We start from the raw sequence: 19104 nt of genomic DNA, 5'->3' as shown, positions 1-19104 counted from the left end.
AGTCAACGCTAATGACTCCAATTACTGAATTTGTGCATAGCTGTTCCCCGGCTTCTGGATGTTAGCCCAAGTTCAATAGCAGAGATGTGGTTGAGGGTGCAGGGTGGGAAGGACTGAGGACCAAGCCCCTAGGAACTGTTCAAATGGGAAAGACCACCCAGCATGGCTAGCTCCAAGTGGGGAGGATCTGAGGAGGGGAGTTCTCCACATTTCTCTCTCTGCCTGCCGCACCCCCCCCACCTCTAGTGGTCTCGCCACTGGAGCCCTAAGCTTCCTCCAGCTCCCGCACCTCCCCTGCCCTCTACTCCCTTTCCAGGGCTGCCCTGAATATGGGCCTCACCCCCCTGGTCCCCTCCTGTGGCTTCCTCCCACAGATAGCTCCTTGGAACCAGGGACTTTTTCTTTGGTTTCCAGTATCCTCAGCACTTAGCATGAGGCCCCGTTGTTCAGGTAAGGGCTCAAGACACACACTGGTTAAAGCTCAGGGTTTTAAGCTGTGCAGCGCACTCATCTCTGCCAAAAAAAAAAAAAAGGTCTGTGGTCAGATAAGTTTGGGAAATGCTGCACTAGACATCCCCTTTTTATAGATTCACAATATACATCAGCATATTCAAGGTTCCAAGAAGTCCTGCAGTAAAGAACTTGGTTAACCGAGTGCTCCCCTCATAGAGCTGGGCACAGAGCCCAGCTCCCCTCAGATAGCTGGTAAACCTTCCTGGGGCACCCCCTGTGTAAAGTGTTACTTCCTGCCTTCCCGTGGAGCCACGCTCCCCAGCCTCTTCCCCTCCTTTTGTCACTGGGGGTTCTCTGATTATCAGCTTCTCTGGTCATGCCTGGGGCCAAGGGGCAGTTCAGACAGTCTGGGGACCTTGGGCCTCCTGTAGTGATGGCCAGGTAGGGCTCTCCCTCCCCCTCGGTTGTGACAAATTAAGTGCTAATCCAATCTGGCATGCCAGATACAGAGGGGGGATATTTTTAAGCTCCCGTTGTGGAGAAGGAAGGATGGAGAGTCGTGAGAGGAATGTTGTCAAGGGACCAAAAATCCTCAGCTGTTCAGTCCCTGCGGTCTCTGTACAGCCCCAGGGGATGGGCTTCCTCGCAGCCCCTGGAACTGCTGTGCTTTTGCCATTAAAATTCCGCTATTAATGACTCACTGTCAGTGCCCTGAAAGGAAATGTGAGGGGAGGCTAGGGAGGTGGCCCGGTTAGCAGGGCCAACCTGGGTCCAGATGACCCAGCGTTGGAGCCCTGGTGCCCTCAGCAGTGAGCCCTTTGCCAAGGCTCTGCTGCCTCGGTTTCCTTATCTGGAGATGCTGTTTTCAGAGGGCCCTGCCACTGTGGCTTCCCTGGTGGCTCAGTCAGTAAAGAATTCGCCCACAGGGCAGGAGACCAGGGTTCGATCTCTGGGTTGGGAAGATCCCCTGGATAAGGGAATGGCTACCCACTCCAGTATTCTTGCCTAGAGAATTCCATGGACAGAGGAGCCTGGTGGGCTATATAGTCACGGGGTCACAAAGAGTCAGACCCGACTAACACTTTAACTTTCCACTGACACTGCGGACGCTGTGTGGTTCATTATATTTTCAGTGCAGGGCATTTAGCAAATGTTCAGTAAATTTCATTCAGTGAATGAGTGATTCTATGCATTATCTTCTCTCCACCTGACATCAGCCAGTGCCAAGACTACCCAACACACAGGAATTGCTTTAAAATATTTAAATGAGTCTGTGTACCCCTCCCCCACTGCCGTTCCTAGTGCTACTTCTGACCCTTAGTAATTACTCATAAATACAAAATGTTTGTTGAATGAATGTTTCTGATCATGCCGCCCACCCCTGACCCACTATATTGTACCCACTCGCTCAGCAGGGACTGGAAGATACTGACCTATTTTCTGGGCGCACACTGTGTGCCAGGCTGAGCCTGTGCTGAAACTCTTCCTCTCCCCTTCCTGTCTTGCTGTGTTGGGGATTCGGTTCTCTCCAGAGTCCCAAGGGTGGTAGTTGCCATATCCCTCTCATTTCAGTCAGAGGAGAGGTAGGGTCAGTGAGCTGCCAAGCTGAAGTTGGGTGACAGACAGGGAGGCCGCCCGTCAATCTCGAAACTGCCCCCGGGCTCCAAGTGAGCACTGCGTTGTGGCGCTCCTAGTGCTGGAGAATGGCTGACTATTGATAAAAAAAAACGTCCCCCTGCGCTTTCCAAATTAAGACGACATTTAACAGTGCTCGCTGGCTCACCTGCTCCTTCAGTCTCCCGGGGGACAGAGCCCATCTTGGTGGAAGGTGTTTGAGCATGTCCAAAGCTTCAGCTCTGACATCTCAGCTGATGTCAAGAAGTTTCTGTAACCTTTCCGTTCAGCACACTCAGTTCTGTCAGCATACGCACTGTCTCACTCTCAACTGTTTCTTGGGGGAAAGGGCTGGCATCAGCCCTTGGAGGGGGTGCCAGGTTTGGGCAAGAGCACCAAGGCTCACCAATATACACCCCAGCCCTGATCAAAGGTCGGTTGCCTCAGAAACAGCTCTACCTACGAGTTCTCCAGATTCTGTGGGGAATCAAGGATCACAGTGGTCCTTAATCTTATTTAGGTCACAGACCCCTTTGAGAATCAGATGAAAGCACTGTCTCCTTCTCATGGAAAAGTACGCATCCTCCCAATTTTGCATGCTATTCAGCAGGTCCTTAGATCCCAAAGCTCGACCAGGAGCCCCAGGTTAAGGACCCTTGATATATCAGAAAGAACATCATCCGAATTTCAGATGTAGATGCTAGCTCTGCCACAAGCCTGCTGTGTGGCTCTGGGCCAGTCAGTCCTTCCTGTCTTGCCATTTTTTTGGCAATAAAGCGTTCAGACTCCTTGTGATTAAAACTGCCTGTCTGTGGAGGTTTAGTGACTTGAGCAGCGCTGCTTACCTTTTTTATAGGTCACATGTTCCTTTGAAAATCTGATAACTCTGTATCTTCTGCCTAGAAAAAAAGCCTGTATACAAAATATTGCCAAGTATGCAGGGGTTCCTAGAACTACAGATTTAGGTCTTTTGAACTAGAGGGAGGCAGTGATCCAATCGTGAGCGATGGTTCCAGTTTCCTTAGGTCATCTCCTCTTCTCTTCTCTCCATCGCCCAACATCAGCTCTGCACTGAAAATCCGCTAGTGATTGGGGGTCAACACTGTCTACTCCAGTGCTATGGTTTTCAGTCTGTTTTCACGTAATGGAACCTTTTTTTTTCTCTTTTCTAATGAAGTCTTATACCTGGAGCTCCAGTATAGAGAAAAGGGAATCCTGTAGCATTTCTGTACCCACTTTCATTTTTTTCTTCCATTCAGCAAGTATTCATCAAGTGTTGCCTTGGACCAGGTGCCTTGCTGGTCAGATTGGAGACCCTACCTGCTTGGTGTCCCCCAGCCTCTTTCATTGGCTCGGGGAACCAAACAACTTGCAAATCACAGATCTTGTAAAGACGTTATTCTGCCCTGGAGTGAGATATCAGAGACCAAGAGACCCTGCTCCCGGAGCTCCAGAAGCACTTTGGGGGCCCCATTTTGTTCACCTGTAAAATGGGATAATGGAATAATGATGCCTCACTACATTCACTATATCACTATAGTGAATTCGCTATATATAGTGATTCACTATATCACTACATAGTGAAACCATCACTATATGGATGGTTTTCATTATTCCTGGATGGGAGTATGATTGGCACCTTTCAGTGAACAGTGAACATGTGTTCTGAGCTCCGGAAAAGGATGAAAGGAGAGGCACAGAAATTTTTTCTTTAGTATCAGGGAGAGCCTCCACATTGTTGAGAAGCTGAATAGACTGCTTGGAAACTTCCAGGAAAATTATAAGGCTGAACCTTGGGAAAATATTTGCTGTTTTTTTTCCATCCCCTCCTCCCCTGGAAGGTTTGCTGCTGTCAGTGTCGATTTCATAGACCCAGTTCACACACTGTCCTCTAGGGCCTGAATTCACTGCTGTGACAGAGGAAGATTTACCCGCGATCAGTGGGTCTGGAAAGATGACTTCTGCACCTGAAGGGCTGCTTGCTAGGGAAGGACAGGAGTCTGCAGAGGCCCAGCCTGCATCAGGTCCGTGACAGTCCCCCTCACTCTGCGCTCGGAAGAGCAGAGATGTGCAGCCTGAGAGGCTTTGGAAATATTCTTTTCAATATTTTTCCTGAGGGGATTTCAGGCAAGCCCACTTCTGGCAAAAGCCCACCTGTGGTAGCTCTTCCTTTCTTTTCCTTGGCTGGCAGTCTAGGGCCAAAGTCGAGAGCATGGGTATTGGTGTTAGACAAGCCTAGTTCTAATTTCTGGCTCTGCCTCCTTTCTCTGCTTGATCTTGGGCAAGACACTCAGCCTCTCCCAAGTCTCATGGCCTTGTATGTGAAATGGGGATAATAACACCTCCCTTCCTCGGGTTGTGAGGAAATGAAATTAAATCCTATTGTAAAGACCCCTGTTAATACTCTATAAATACTCTTGCTTTTCTTAGCTTTAATTTTCACCTGGGAAGCGGATTATTTGATACTGTAGCAATAGGGGAGCAAGGGTCTAGTGTACCTATGTCCATCACCACTGACCTAACACTGTGCACCCTCCCATCCAGGCCCACAATGACACTCCAGCCAGCGACTGGATGACAAAGAACCCTCACCCTACTCTTCCCTCCTCCCCGTCCCTCCTGACAGGTGCAAACAGGGTAACTACCCACTGCATTTCCTTTATTAGTAGGTCAGAGGGCTTTGCCTGGTGCCCCAGGATCCAGTCCCCAACCCTCCAGGGTGCAACCAGGCCCTCCTTCCTGCTTGGGATGCTCCTTGGCATCTCTTTTGCAAAGAGGATGAACCCTCTGTGCTCTTCTTCCATGTGTTTTGCCAGCAAACACTTAGCCACAAACTGCCTCCCTCCTCCAAAAACTCCACAGGTAGAGCCAGCACTTAACATGGGGTTGCTTTGGTCAGCCAGCTCTTTGTCCTGGGGCTCCTGCCTCCTCTGTGGGGCAGCATCCGTCACCCTAAAGTTCTCAGCCCATCTCTGGTCAGTGAGTTCAAAGATTAGAGACACCAGTTCCTGTCCAAGAATCCTCAGGGCCTGGGCTTCCTAACATCTCCCAGGGTCCCCGGTTCCTGGATCCACTGGCCCCTGCCGCTGCTGCTGCCGCTGCTGGTCCTGCTCTCGGCCCCCTTGTTTCCAGCTAGGCCCGTGAGGCCTTCGGAGCCCGCGGCCCCGCTGGTGGCCAGGTCTAAACTGAGGGTCCTCCCGCAGACAGAGAGCCGCCGCAGCACCTCGGAGGCGGCCTCCACCGGCACGGCGGGGCGCTGCTCCAGCAGCATCTCCAGCAGCGAGCTCATCTCCGACAAGAAGGTGCTGGCCAGCCGCGTGCCTGTCGGGCTCAGCTCGGGCGCCTTGCCGAACGTCTGGAAGGTCCTGGGCTCCTCCGAGGTCGCAGCGTCCGGGGAGAACACGTTGTCACGGTAGTTGGTGGAGAGGGGCAAAGAAAGTCTTGCCATCCAGGCCGGGTCGGGGACGCTCAGCCGATCCAGGGCCAGGCCTGCAGGGGGCGAAGGGGACGCGGTGAGGGCGGAGCCCCGGGCAGGCGGGCGGGGCGCCAGACAAAGGAGGGAAGGGAAATGGGGGGGCGGCGGGGGGGGGGAGGGGGACAGATGGGCCGGCCGGAGAGGGGCGGGAAGGAAGAGGCCCTGACGAGGAAGCGCGCCGGGCAGGAAGGCAGCGACTAAGGTTCGGTCGTGAGCTGGAGTGAGGACGCGGCCGCGGGAGGAGGAAGGCCTAGAATTAGAAATTGGTCTCTTTCTAAAGCATCTCCCAGTCTCCGGGGGTGTTTCGGGTTTAGGTGGCCTCCATCCATCCCTGTACAGCCAGGATTTTCACTCCCTCAGGACAGACACCACTAGTTGAGGATGGGGCCGCTGGAGGGATTCCCCTTTTTAGCCAATGCTGTAGTTCCTGGCTTGCTGCTGCCTTCCTTTCCTATTCATAATATTAATAATAGTGACCGCTTATTAAGTATTTCTGTGCCAAGCAATTTACATAATTATCTCATTTAACCTCCACACACACCTTTGAAGTCAAGAGTATTTTATGGATGAGGAAACGAGTTCCGGGAAGTTCCGACATTCATCTACTAGGCACCCAAGCCCAGATTTGACCCCCGGGTCTGATGTTTGGAAGCCCCCTGTGATTGTACCACTGAGACCCACTGTCTGGAGAACTTGCCCTTCCTCTCTCCCTGGATGCTAGGTGCTCACCTGTGCTTCTGGCTTCCCTGGCCTGCTAAGGTCTGTACTGTCACCTGCTCTCAGCACCTCACGCTCTCCACACCGCGACCTTCGCCTCTCAAGCTGCGGGAAACGCTGTGAAGGGGCTGGCTGCTTAAGAGCTGTCCCAGGAAAGGGCCGGGGCAGTGACAAAGAGTCCCCCTGACCCCGAATCCCACCATCACACTTCTCCTTTTGCCATCTCTTCAACAGAAAATCCTGTCTTAGGAAACCAGTCCCAGGCCCAGTGATAGAGGCCAGGGCAGAGGAGACAAAGCATAGGCCTTGTGGTTAAGAATCTGTATCTTTAAAGAAAAAAAAAAAGTACAACATCTACTTTAACATGTATTTAATACTTGCTTAAGGTGAGCCGGTTTAAAATCTGTGCATAGAGTGAAAGACTGGAAAGGGATAAGTCAAAGTGTTTGCTGAAATTGCCCCGGGCAGAAATGATTTATTCCCTTTTTGTTTATCTACATTTGTCTCTATTAACCAAATATTACTTTTGTGATTTTGAAAAGTTATTCCAAAATACAGCTAAATGCTGTTTCTATTGATAAAGGAGTCTTGGTCTTGCCTTGTCAGTGTGGGGCTATGCAGGCTGTGAGGCAGGGTCAGCCCCTTTCCGACTAGTCCAGGCCACGCCCAGGGCTCAGTGAACGTTTATTGAATGACTGAATGAACATAAATATTAACCCTGGACATTTGGGAAATGTAAACCTTAGTTCCCTGAGACTCTGGGGTAATAAGGTTGGAACTCTTGGTGTTACCGAATCAGGCTTTTCCTTGTACAAGGATCAGAGGGCTTCAGAAGGAATGAAGCTTGGAATGAGAAAATCAGTGGAGTGTAGGAGAATGGCTGAAACATGATGGTGAATTCACTCCGAGGCAGGTGGGCACTGGGCAGACCGGGGTTTGATTTCCTAGCTTTGCATCTTATGAGCAGTGTGAACTTGGAAAACTTGCTTAATCTCTCTGAGGCTCTTTTTTTCTCTTATAAAGTGGTGAGATAGTAGCACTTATCTTGTAGGTGGCTATGAGGATGCAATGAGCTCATGCAGCCAGTAAAATATGATCATCATCACATCCTCCGGTGGGGCTTTTACCTGATGCAACTGAGACCCCAGTGTCAGGCCCATTCACCAGTAGCCCCATCACGGTCCAGCCCTATGGGCAGCTCAGGTTCTGCTACCGTTGCTGTGCTATTCGTTCTCCAACTTGTTACCATCCTCCTGTGTTCCTTGCCCTCTGTGCTATGAGGAATCAGGACCACATGGGAACTAAGCCCACAGGTTCCAGCACAAAGCTGGAGCATAGAGATATAACACCAGCACTGAGGTCATCTGAAATTTTCTAATGGCCAGATTTAAAAAGTAAAAAGAAAAGGTGAGATTAATTTATGTAAGTTTTTTGTATTTAATATCATTTTATCATGTAATCAATATTTTTAAAATTATTAATATGTTTTACATTCTTTTTTCATACTAAGTCTTCAGACTCTGGAGTGTGTTTTATACTTCTATCACATCTCAGCTGGTCCAGCCATTTTCACACATGGCTATTGGTTATTGGAATGGACCTCATAGCTCTACATTCTAGACAATGCAGTCCTATAAAGTTCTCTGTATTTGTGCTGTCCAAAGCAATATTCATTAGCCACATGTAGCACTGGAAATATGGCTGGTATGACTGAGGAACTGAATTTTTCATTTTACTTAATTTTAATTAGATTTCATTTTACTTAATTTTAATTTAGAGCCACACTGCCTGGGTTAATAACCATAGGCTACACAACCTTAGGAAAATTATTAAAACTCTGGTCCCTCAGTTTTTTTTTTTTTTCCTTTTTGAAATGGGGATAATGAATAGTCCCAATCTCAGAAGATTTTCTCATGAGGCACTTAGAAGAGGGACTAGCACACAGAAAGCACTCAATAAATGTTAGCTATATTTTTTTAACCAAGGAAAGGGAAATCCCTGCCATGCTTTCAGCACACAGAATATGACCAGATGAGAAATAGATTATTAACTATGCAACAGAAAACCACAGCATAGGTCAGACTTAGTGTGTGTTACTTGAAGGAGGCTGACTGATGTGTGTTGGGGGGAGGTGGGGGGTGGCCAGCAGATTCTTGAGTTCTCCTGGTAAAGGGGTCTTCAAACACATTAAGAAATGCAGATGAGTGGTTTAGGAGGTAAAGAGAGGTCCCCTAATGGTAGGTGGGCCCAGGTTGACTTCCCTTCCATCACTGATGAGCTAGGTGATTCTGGGCAGGCTGTGCTACCTTTCTGAGCCTCAGTTTGCTGATTTCTAAGTTAGAACTCCTAATATCTACCTCAGAAGACTGTGTGGAAGCTTAACTTGAGATAATGCCTTCCAAGATGCTTCCTTAGTACCTGGCACACACCAAGAGCTCAGTAATTGTTCACTATTCTTTGATGACTTTTTAAATACATAATCAAAGACGAATCTGGTCTTTAAACAAATGAAGACCTGAAGCTCCGGGGGAAGTAAAAAGTGTTGCTGATAGTCTTCTCCAGAAATAGACTAGCTGTGTTTCCCTGCAGTGGATTGGAGCAGCCCTCTGAAGCCTGGGCACAGGAAGGGACTGTAGGGGCAGAAGTGGGGTCAGGGTGACCCTGGAAAGTCCCTACCTGTGTGGGGGTCCAGGAGGTTTGACAGCTCTTCTTCTAGCAGCTGCTTCACAGAGAGGTCCTCTTCAGGGTCCAGGGGTCCTTCCTCCTGGTCTGGTTCTGCCTGGCCACCAGCCCTGGCTCCTGGGCCATCTGTGTCTGGGATTGTACTCCTGCAGAGGAAGCCAACCCATTCCACCAGTGAGGAAATTCACACACAGATTCATTCATTCCTGCTTATGAATATTCTGCTATTCATGCCAGCATTCATTCATCTGCAAAGTGAACTAGGTTCCCAGCCCAGGCTTCAGAGTCAGACCAACCTGGGTTTCTTGATCCCAGCCCCCTTGCCTACTCTGAGTCTGTTTCTTCATCTGTAAAATTAGAGCAATAAATAACAACCACTTCACGGGGCATTGTGGGGGTAAAATGAGGTGTCGCAGGTAAAGGCCTTAGCACAGTGTTCTAAGCACTCAGCAAACAAAAGTGAGTGCACAGATATTATTCACCATTGTCCCTCCATTCCTTCTTGTTACCTGGTACTGAGTAGGAGTTTAGTAAACCTTGGTTGATCCAGAGCAGTCACCCTTCCATCTCTCTATCCCTCTAGCCAAGTATGAGTTCCAGTGGTGGCAGGGGTTTTTTTCTTAGTATTTATTTTTATTTACTTATTTGGCTATTCCAGGTCTTAATTGCAGCATGTGGTATCTAGTTTCCTGACTAGGGATCTAACCTGAGACCCCTGCGTTGGAAATATGGAGTCTGAGCCACTGGACCATCAGGGAGGTCTCCAAGGGCAAGGATTTTTGTCTGTGTCATTCCCTGCTCTCTCACCAGTGCTCTGAACAGAGGTTGGCACATAGTAGGTGCTTAATAAATACCTGGTGGACTGAATGACTGAATGTTCCCTCCTCCTTGTTTGAGGCTAAATCCCAGACCAGAAGAGCAGGTCAATAGAGGATGCAGCTGAGGTAAGGCATCCCAAAACTACTAAGAGTCTACTATGGGGTCTCTTGCTGTCTCCCTGGCCTCTCCCTCCCATGGCCCCTCTCTATCACTGAGGAGGCCAGTTCCTGGGACTACCTCAGCACAGTGGGTAGGCCTGGCTTCTCATCCCAGCATCTGGGAAGGCTCCCCAACAGCCTTTAAGGCCTGGGGTCCTTGCTGCTTTTTCTCTATGGCCATTTCAGCAGGAAGGTGGCAAGTTTGCAAGTAATGACAACAACTAATGTTTATTGAGCAATTACTCTGAGTCAGACATATGCTTTGCAAGGTATATTCCCCTTCTCGTCAAACCTTTCACTTCTGTAAGGGCTTCTCTTGTTATCATCCTCATTTTACAAATGAGAGAACCAAGACTTGTAAAGATTATGCATCTTGCCCAAGGTTCCCACAGGTTAAATGATGAAGTCAGATTTCAAAGGTAGGCTGAGGTGACTTTGGAGTATATGTGCTCACCCCTACTCTACAGTGTTTCTAGCTATTTTCGCCAAAAACCAACCAAACAAAATGACTATAAGTTGTCATAGCAAGAGCACTGAACTGGAAGTCAGTGTCCTGAGAGCCAGTCCCAGCTTTGCCACTCACTGGTTATTTGACCTTGAGCAAAGTCACTTTAAGGGAAAGGACTTAGCATTGTCTGTATACCTTCTTTGTTCCAGGCACTGGGCCACAGGCTTAGAACACTTGTGGTCACTAAATTCTTACCCCATCACTACAAGGAAGTGGCGACCTCCATCTCACAGATGAGAAACTGCAGGCCTGAGGCTTGATCTGACTTACTCAAGTTTACGTAGCTGGGTAGGATCAAACTACTTAGAGCCTCAGTTTCTCCATCTGTAACAAGAGGGAGTTAAATTAGTTGTCCTCTTGAGGTCTCTTTAATTCTAGGACAGCCCAAAGAAACACACCCACATACCCATATCCTTAGCCAGGAACCTTCATATTATATTTAAGGGTCAAGAGCAAGAAGGCTGAACGTTACAGATTTAAAGTCCATAGTCTAGTCCCTCTGAAGTCAGAGGACAGATAGAGCCTCAGGGATGAAGTCATTTCCTTATTGACTCTGGGTCCTGTAAATACTATTAATACAGTAGCTCCAGGACCAAGCTGTCCGGGTGGGGGGATGGATGCTGTTCACTGCAGTCTCCCAGGGGAGCAGCATCTGGAATGTGCTCACCCTTCCTTGCAGCACAGAGGCTGCAAGGGTGAGGGCAGGCTGGTGGGGAGGGGGCTTGAGAAACCAGAGTTGGGGCTACGTGCTGCTTACCTGCTGCTGCCGGGCTTGGCCAAGTACTTATTTCCCCGGTGGTTTGGTTTGGGCTGGAATTGGCCCTGATGCAGCAGGGACAGCAGCTGGGAGATTTGCTACAAGACAGGAAAAATCTGTTGACTCCACACAATTCCGACCCAGCACACTTCCTTACCGGATGTTTCCCTCAATGCCGGCGCTTTCTTTTTATAGTCTTTCCTCCAGCTTCAGATGTTTGTGGATCAGATGGGGGATGGTGAAGATGGTGACGGAGGCAGGGACGTGTGCAGGCAGGTTCCCTGCTTGGCTTTGTGTCAACTACAGATTCCCGGGACCTGGGTGTCTGAGAGAAAGAATAAGGGCCCTCTGGGGGCCCCCATGAGACCTCCTCCCGGTGGACACTGTGAGATGAGGGTGGAAAAGGCATTTCCTGACTATAAATGTATTATTACTTCAATAAGGATCATCTTAAAGTGTTATATCCCCCTCTTCAGCAGTATTCAAACACTCAGCCAGTGTTGGTGGGTCAGATTTATAAGAAGACAGAGGGTGTTTTGAATCATTTATTCATCCTTTCATTCACTCGACAAGTATTTAATGAGGGCCTGCTTGTGCCAGGGCCTGTGCTTGCTATGGGAGTAAGAATGAGATCACGGCCCAGTCGCTGCCCTCAGGGAACTCTCAGTCTGCCTGGGAGGACAGTCAGGGGAGACAGGGCATGTGGGCTACTATGGGGGGTTACATCAGAGTTGGGAAAGGATAGAGGTCAAGTGGAGCAGATGAAAGCCCCTCACCCAACTTAGAGCAAGGAAGGAGTTGTGTGTGTGTGGGGTGTGGCTACAGGGGGAAGTCATTCACTTATTTAAACAAATGTTTTCTGAGTTCATACTGCATCACAGGCCCCTCTACTGAGACCTGGAGTTTCCACAGAGGGTTAGCAAGTGGAGAGAGGGTGAGAGTCTGGGTGAGGGGTGAAAGGAGTTTCAGTCAGAAGGTACTCAAGCTGAAAGGCCAGAGGAGACAGTGGAGTTTCAGAAAGGCTGGTGAATGGGACAGGGGTGGGTGAGATGTTCAGGGCTAGGCCCCACAGGCTCTTATGAGGGAGGCAATAGGCCAAGGCAGAGTCATTTCTAGTTTGTTGTGTGATGACAGGCAGGTTCTTAGATGTACTCAGATCTCAGTTTCCTCATCTCTAAAGTGAATCTAAAAATACTACCCAGCCTTCTTCTCAGGCTTGTCAGGATTAATTAGGTGGTTTTAAAGTTTAAAATGCTCCGCAGAGTCGAGGGGTTTGGGCTGTTACTCCTAGAAATGCTGTGTCTGCCTCTGGGGCCCAGCTCACCTCCCCCCTGAGGAGATCCCTCTGCCCTTTGGGCAGCTGTGACAGAAAGGGCCGACCTCAGAGGAGGTCTGGAAGGGGAGGTGGCTGGGACTGGGGTTTCACTGTGACTTGGGAGTGTCAGGGCCCCACTGCCCGCCTTGGGGCCGTTCCCACCTCCTGGCCCAGGCCCAGAAGCCCTACTAAGGCACCTGCCACCCTTTTCTTGAGTGACAACCGATACTTCAGGGACACTCCCTGAGTGCCAGCCCCTAGGTGATGTGCGGTCATTCAGGGTCATTTCACAGCTAGAGTCAGACTCGAGTCAGACTCAGGTTCAAATCCTAAATCTTCCCCTGCTCCATCTCCCATCTGTGTGACCTTAAGGAATCCTGAGGCTCAGTTTCCTCAGCAGTAAAACAGGGGATAATAACAAGACCCAGGTCATGTGTTGGTTGTGGATATGAGGATTAAATGAGTGAAAGTCTATAAATCACTTAGTAATAGATCTCAGGATAACCACTTACTAACTGTCCAGTGGTATCTAATCTCATGTCATTCTTCAGTAACCCAAGGAAAAGGATGCTATTATACCCATTTTTCAGATGTGGCACCTGATGCACACAGGGGCTACCTAGCAATTAGAGGCAGGGCCGGATGGAATTTGAACCCAGATCTGACTCCACAGCAGCTCTATGCTATTGGAAAGACACCAAGCATTAGGCAAGCTGCCTCTTACCTTTAAGTCAAACTCACCTGGGTGCCCTTCTCTCTTTCAATAGGGTCACCCGCAGGGCCTGCTCTCTGCTGTCTCTGGCAACCACCAGCACCATATTTGACACAAAGAGCTTATTCAATAAACATTTGATGAATGAATAGGTGAATGAATGAATGGCTCTGGACAACACTTCTGGGGCTGCACAGAGCCAGGGCAGGACTCCTGAAAGAGCAGCTGGGCCGCCTCCAGGTGGCTTCCTGGGGAAGAGGTGGGGGAAGGAAGCCGTGTCCTTGCTCTGCAGGAAACATGAGCTGATGGCCTGGCTCACGACAGAAGTGTGCCTTGGGCACAGGGAAATGATCTGGGGTTCAGAGGAGTCGATATGGATGTGAGATCAGGCCCCATCCCAGAAAAAGCTTTCCCATTTGTGTCCAGTAAACCCTAGGTCACTGGACACAGCCATTCATCATCCCATTTAATCTTCAACCCCCTGGGAGGTAGACACAGGTAAGTTTGGTATCACAACTCCCATCTTATAGATGAAGAAAATAAGATAATGTTGCCCAGCTCCTAAAGTGACTGTGCTAAAATTGGAACCTAGATCTGCCTAACTCCCAAGTCCCAAGATTGTTTCCACTGCCCTACCCAGCAGGCCTAGCCGGCAAGCTCTGGGGTCTCAGGCAGCCCCTGAGACCCGGGGGCAGTAATGCCCATGCCATCTTGCTTCACAGGGAAAATTGCCCAAATGAGAGGAAGGCAGGTACTGTTGCTCACTGCCTTTGCTGTGTGTCTGCTTGTGTCAGGTGCTCTGAGTAAGTGCTCAATAGGAATTAAGTGACAATTCTGTGAGGCAGATGCTCTTACTGCCATCCCTGCTTTATAGATAAGGAAACTAAAGCTCAGAGACAGCAAGTCATTTGTCCAGGACCACACAGCTAAATTCTTCTGACTCCAGAGCTGAACCACTGCACCCAATGCATCCTAAGGTGCTTGGTGAGCCTAAGGAATGAATGTGAGGGTAATGGGGTCTGATGCTGTTCATGGTGGTCCAGGGGTGACCAGAGAGAGAGGTACCTGAACAGGAGGCGAATCCACGGTGAGCTCCTCTACAGGGTTCCGCTCCGCAAAGGCGGCCACAGACAGCCGGACCAGGCTCCGCAGGATCTGACGGGGGCCTGACTCTTTCTCAGGGGCTACTTTACCATTGAGATTCCGCTGCCGCCTCAGGGTTGCAGAGGAGGCTGGTGGGCTCTGCGGGGCCTCCTCGCTGCCCTGGTCTCCAGGCACTCTTCCTGTGGGGCTGCCCGCAGCCTTCAGGAGCCTTGAGCGGGGCTGGCCTACAGCAGGCTGGGGCTCGGCAAGGTGCAGGTTCTCTCGGGAGGCGTTCCTCTGCCTGGGATGGTTGAAAAGGAGGTTGACAGTGTCCTGAAGCACCTCTCGGCTCTCGGCCAGTGTTCCCTGGTTGCCTTGGTTACGCAGAGTCCTGTACAGAGTCGGTGTGAGATGAAAGGGGGCCTGCAGGCAGGAGTCCCAACCTGCTTCCATCATTGCTTCCTCGCCCACATGCTTGGGGGGCTGCCCGACTTCACCAGGCTCATCCACCTGGCCCCTGAGCACAGGCACAAGTTGGATGTCTGCCTTCTGAATCTGTTTCTGGGGCCTCTTGGGCTGGTGACGGTAGGTGGACTCAGCCTCCCTACAGTTGTAGGCCCTGTTGTCCTTTTTCTCCGTCCGGCAGATAGACGTGATCAGAGCCAAGATTGACCCAAAGACAGCAAGCAGTACAACCAGGCAAATCACCGTGAGTACCGATGTGCTCAGGGCCCCTGGCTCACGGGCTGAATCCCTCAAGTGGTCCACACTGGTGACAAACAAGATCTGCAGCAGGGCTCGGGTCTGCAAGGAGGGGCTGCCTCGGTCTTCCACCACAATCTCCAGCTCCCACTCACTCCCAGTGAGGCTGCTGGCATTGGTGACGTTGATGAACAGCTGCCCCAGGTTGGGGCTTAGGACGAAGACACCGGCTTCATTCCCGCTCCGAATGGTGTAGAGAAGCTCTCCATTTGCCCCTGAGTCTGCATCTCTTGCTATGATAGTCACCAAAAGGAATGGCCGAGAGCTGGAGGTGGCCTGTAGTGGTATGTCAGTGCCTGCTGGGCCCAGGCCATTGGGATTCTCAATGGGCACTAGCAAATGACCTGTGGAGGCATTTACAAGCACCGAGAGGCTGGCTCTCCCATTGCTCAGTATGGGGTGAATCACCTCTGGGGCATTATCATTGGCATCTAGGAGGCTGACCCAAACAGAGACACTGGATGAGAGCTGGGGCTGCCCGCTGTCCTCTGCAATCACCAGGAACTCAAAGCTGGCCATCTGTTCATAGTCCAGTGACCTTTGAGCAGTGACCTCACCTGTGTCTGAGTCAATAGCTACCAAGTGAGAAACCGGGGAGTCCTGGATGCGGTATGAGATTTTCCCATTAACACCCAGGTCTGCATCATGGGCCTTGATGGTGATGAGGTGAAGAGAGGGTAGGTTGTTTTCCCGAGTGGAGACCTGGTACCTGCTTTTCTCAAACACAGGTGCATTGTCATTGGCATCACTGATCTGAATGCTGAGCTGTTTCTTGTCTGATAAGGGCTGGGGTCCTTGGTCTTGGGCCAACAGAGTGACGGTATATTGGGGCCACTGCTCTCTGTCCAGTGTGGCATTGGTTAGCAGCATGTATGTGTTACCGTTGGTCCTTTTCAGCCTGAAGTGGCCCAGCTCTTGGCTCAGCCAACAGTGGACCAGACCATTGTTTCCTGAGTCCAGGTCATTGGCCATGATGAGCGCAATGAAACTGTCCTTGGGAAGAGCTTCGGACACCAGCAATGGTTGGGAGGCCCACGTGATGTGGATGCTTGGGGCGTTGTCATTGACATCCAGAACCTTGATGAGAATCTTGCAGTGGGCTGGGATGGGATTGGGACCCAGATCCCTTGCCTGGACATCCACTTCATAGGCCGGATTCTTCTCATAGTCTAGGTGCTGGAGCAGAGTCACCTGGCCTGTCTTGGCATCAATACTGAAGGTGTTCAGCACCTCCAGAGGCACGTGCTTACTGAGAAAGTATTCCACCTCCCCATTGGGGCCTTGGTCAGGGTCTGTGGCGGTCAGGTTTATGAGGAGAGTACCAGGGGCAGCGTCTTCTTGGATTTCTAGGGCCAGTGAGCTCTCAGCAAACACAGGGCTATTGTCATTGGAGTCCAGGACGCTGACCTTGACCAAGCTGGTGCCTGACTTGGGGGGATTCCCACTGTCATAGGCAGTTAACACCAGATCAAAATATGAGTGGATTTCCCGGTCCAGCTCCTTCACCACCACCAGTTCTGCGTGTTTTGTCTGATCGGGCCCCACAATGACATCCAGGGCGAAGTGCTCGCTGGGAGACAGGGTGTAGGAGTGCAGGGTGTTGGGGCCAGTGTCTGGATCCAGAGCTCTGTCCAGGGGGATCCGGGTGTGCAGAGAGGCGCTCTCGGAGATTTCCAGCTCCTGCTCACCTTTGGGAAACTGCGGATGGTGGTCATTGATGTCCAGCACCTGGATCTCCACATGAATGAGCGCCCGCTCCCCTGTGGCCAGCACATCAAAGGACACCAGGCAGGGATCCTGCTGCCGGCAAAGCTGCTCCCGGTCCAACCGCCTCCCTGTGCTGAGCACGCCGTCCTCAGAGTCCACCTGGATGGGGAGTCCCTGGGGCAGCTGTAGGACCTGGAAGGCAGCCCCCGCTTGGCCAGGCTCCTCCTCCCGGCCCCGTTCCTGAGGCAGCTTCCCTATCACGGTGCCAGACGGTACCTCCTCTGCCACCTGATATCTCACAGTGAGAGTGGCCACCTCCTGACAATCCCCTGATAGGAACAAGTAGCCACCTGGCCCCAAAAGTCCCAGAAGTGACAGAAGTTGCATCATGCTTACCGCCAGAGTGCGCTAGATCCAGAAACCGCTAGAGTTCTTCAGGGGCTGGGCGAGTCCTCCAGTGTTTCCTGAGGGACTTGATTAGCCCCGTTCTCCTGCCCCCAGACCTGTTGGCACAGCCTCGTCCCATCGTTAGATAATGGAACTAACAGAAAGAAAGGCCATTTTCATCAGAAGAGATTTGAGAGGTGCAAGGACCGATGAGGTAAAATTGCCAGGGGAGCCCTGGTACAGGGGCACTGTGGGTCCCCGTCAGCCAGTGATGGACAAAAGTCGGTCCAAGAGGAACTTGACCCAGTGAAGCAGGATGTGGGGATCTGACTTCCAAACAGTTGCTGGGCCAGGGAAACAGAGAAGCAGCTTTTTCCTATGGAAACCCCACCTACAGGAAAAGGGAGGGCTGTGAGTTTCTATGCCAGTTAGAGAAAGAGAGTTTCCGTGAAGCTGAGTGGACTGCCGCTGAGGAGGATGCGGCCGGGGACAGGCCGGATGGGAAGGTGCTGTCCATGTGGCAAGGCAGCCGCTGAGGGGAGGGGAGCCCCTGCTGTGGCCAAGTAAGCAGAGAGCCCGAGCCCCTCCTGGAAGAGTCACGCCTCGGCCTCTCTTCCTTCCTTGTCTCTCCTTGTTTTCTTCATCTCCCGTTATTCCTCTCCCATTCCTCTTTTCCCACCCTTGTCTACCTCTCAGTCTTGACTCTGCCCCCATCACCCATTTTTGTCTCAAGGGAAGCAGAGCTGATTAAGAGAGTGGCCATCAGAGCTGAACTGCCTGGGTTCAAATTCTGACCCTGCAGGCTCCCAGCTGGGTCATGTGGGACAAGTCACTCAACCTCTCTGGGCCTCATCTTGAGAGTGCAGATGGGAATAAGAACAGTAGACCTCTCAGGCGGAAATCTTAGAGATGAAATGGAATGTGCGTGGAAAGCCTGGCCCAGAGTCATGAGCAATGACATTGTTATTGGAGGTGGGGGTTGTGATCTGCATGGTTTGGCCTGCGTTGGGACTGCCTCTGGCTCCTGCACTGGCCGTGGTAGTCCCTTGCCCACACAGACCAGACCGTAAAGGTGCCCGTGGCCTTGGCTCCTGAAGCACAATGACCTCTCTGACCCAACGGTGCGGCCTCCCTCCCCCTTCCCTTCTGGCTCCCCAGCCTCCCGGCCCATTGTTCTCCACATCTGGTCCAGCTTGAGCTCCTATCCTGGGGAATCCCCCAGCCTCCCACTCCTTGGTCTTGGAGGTTTTTATACCTTTCCCTCTCCCACACATTCCTCTCCCTTTCCCTCCCTTTCTCCAATTCTTCACTCCCCACTGCAGTTCTTGTCCAAGAGTCCTGTCACAGAGATGAGACCCAGGAGGGGGCCAAGGGGGCAACTGGCTTGGGTGGCCTTGAGGGGGCGTGCTCCTTCGCATTTCCTCCTGCCGCTGCTGCCCCACCATTGTCCAGTCTTGCTCTTTACCTTGAGGTTGAGTCCAGAGGTTTGTAAAGCATTTGATGTGATGGGAGTTAAGGGCCAACTTTGCCTAGGTAGGTCCTTAGGGCTGGAGGTGCCTGTTGGGACAAAAGTGACTCCAGTCGGGCCACTGGCCTGGAGGCTTGTGGCCATTTGGATGGTGTGATGAGGACCTCCTTGGCCTAAGCATCACCTGTGCTCCCCTCTGTACTTTCTTTTCCACACCCTACCCCCTCATATTCTACTCCCTGGAGATTCCCAACAGCACAGGGTCTGAATTCAATGGGGGTATTCCCTGGCTCTGGAGACAGACAGAGCACTCACTAGCTTTGAGACGGCACAAGTCACATAACCTCTTTGGGCCTCAGTTTCCTTCTCTAGTAAAGCATGGCTATCCTGCATCCCCTGAGTTTCTGGTAAGGATTCAATGAGATGATACAAGTGAAGGCTCAGCGCAGCGCCTGGTACAGAGAAAGCACTCATTGCATGGGTCTAG

At 51.1% G+C, this 19104-nt stretch overlaps 1 protein-coding gene across 2 annotated transcripts; it reads right to left on the bottom strand.

Moving 5' to 3' along the window:
• Nucleotides 1-4705: 4705 nt before the first annotated feature.
• On the bottom strand, nucleotides 4706-17478 carry PCDH12 (protocadherin 12). Of its 2 annotated transcripts, XM_006062647.4 has the most exons (4): nucleotides 14276-17478; nucleotides 11184-11281; nucleotides 8936-9087; nucleotides 4706-5556 (listed from the first exon to the last, which is right to left on the bottom strand). In XM_006062647.4, the coding sequence occupies exons 1-4, from the start codon at nucleotides 17150-17152 to the stop codon at nucleotides 5090-5092; spliced, it is 3594 nt and encodes a 1197-aa protein (XP_006062709.3). In that variant the 5' UTR covers nucleotides 17153-17478; the 3' UTR covers nucleotides 4706-5089. The 2 variants fall into 2 exon arrangements, with proteins under 2 accessions (XP_006062709.3, XP_006062710.2); XM_006062648.4 differs by lacking the exons at nucleotides 4706-5556; nucleotides 8936-9087 and adding an exon at nucleotides 10622-10750.
• Nucleotides 17479-19104: the final 1626 nt, after the last annotated feature.

The sequence above is a fragment of the Bubalus bubalis genome, chromosome 9 (genome assembly GCF_019923935.1).
Source record: "Bubalus bubalis isolate 160015118507 breed Murrah chromosome 9, NDDB_SH_1, whole genome shotgun sequence".
NCBI classification, from domain to species: Eukaryota; Metazoa; Chordata; class Mammalia; order Artiodactyla; family Bovidae; genus Bubalus; species Bubalus bubalis.
This window is presented reverse-complemented; position numbering and strand designations above follow the sequence as displayed.

Excerpts from the sequence above, each read along its gene's own strand:
- PCDH12 (XM_006062647.4), bottom strand. The coding sequence starts at position 17,152 with ATGATGCAACTTCTGTCACTTCTGGGACTTTTGGGGCCAGGTGGCTAC. Across the intron at positions 11,282-14,275 it reads TGGATTCGCCTCCTGTTCAG|CAAATCTCCCAGCTGCTGTC; the intron begins GTACCTCTCTCT and ends CCTGTCTTGTAG. Across the intron at positions 9,088-11,183 it reads GCCAAGCCCGGCAGCAGCAG|GAGTACAATCCCAGACACAG; the intron begins GTAAGCAGCACG and ends CTTCCTCTGCAG.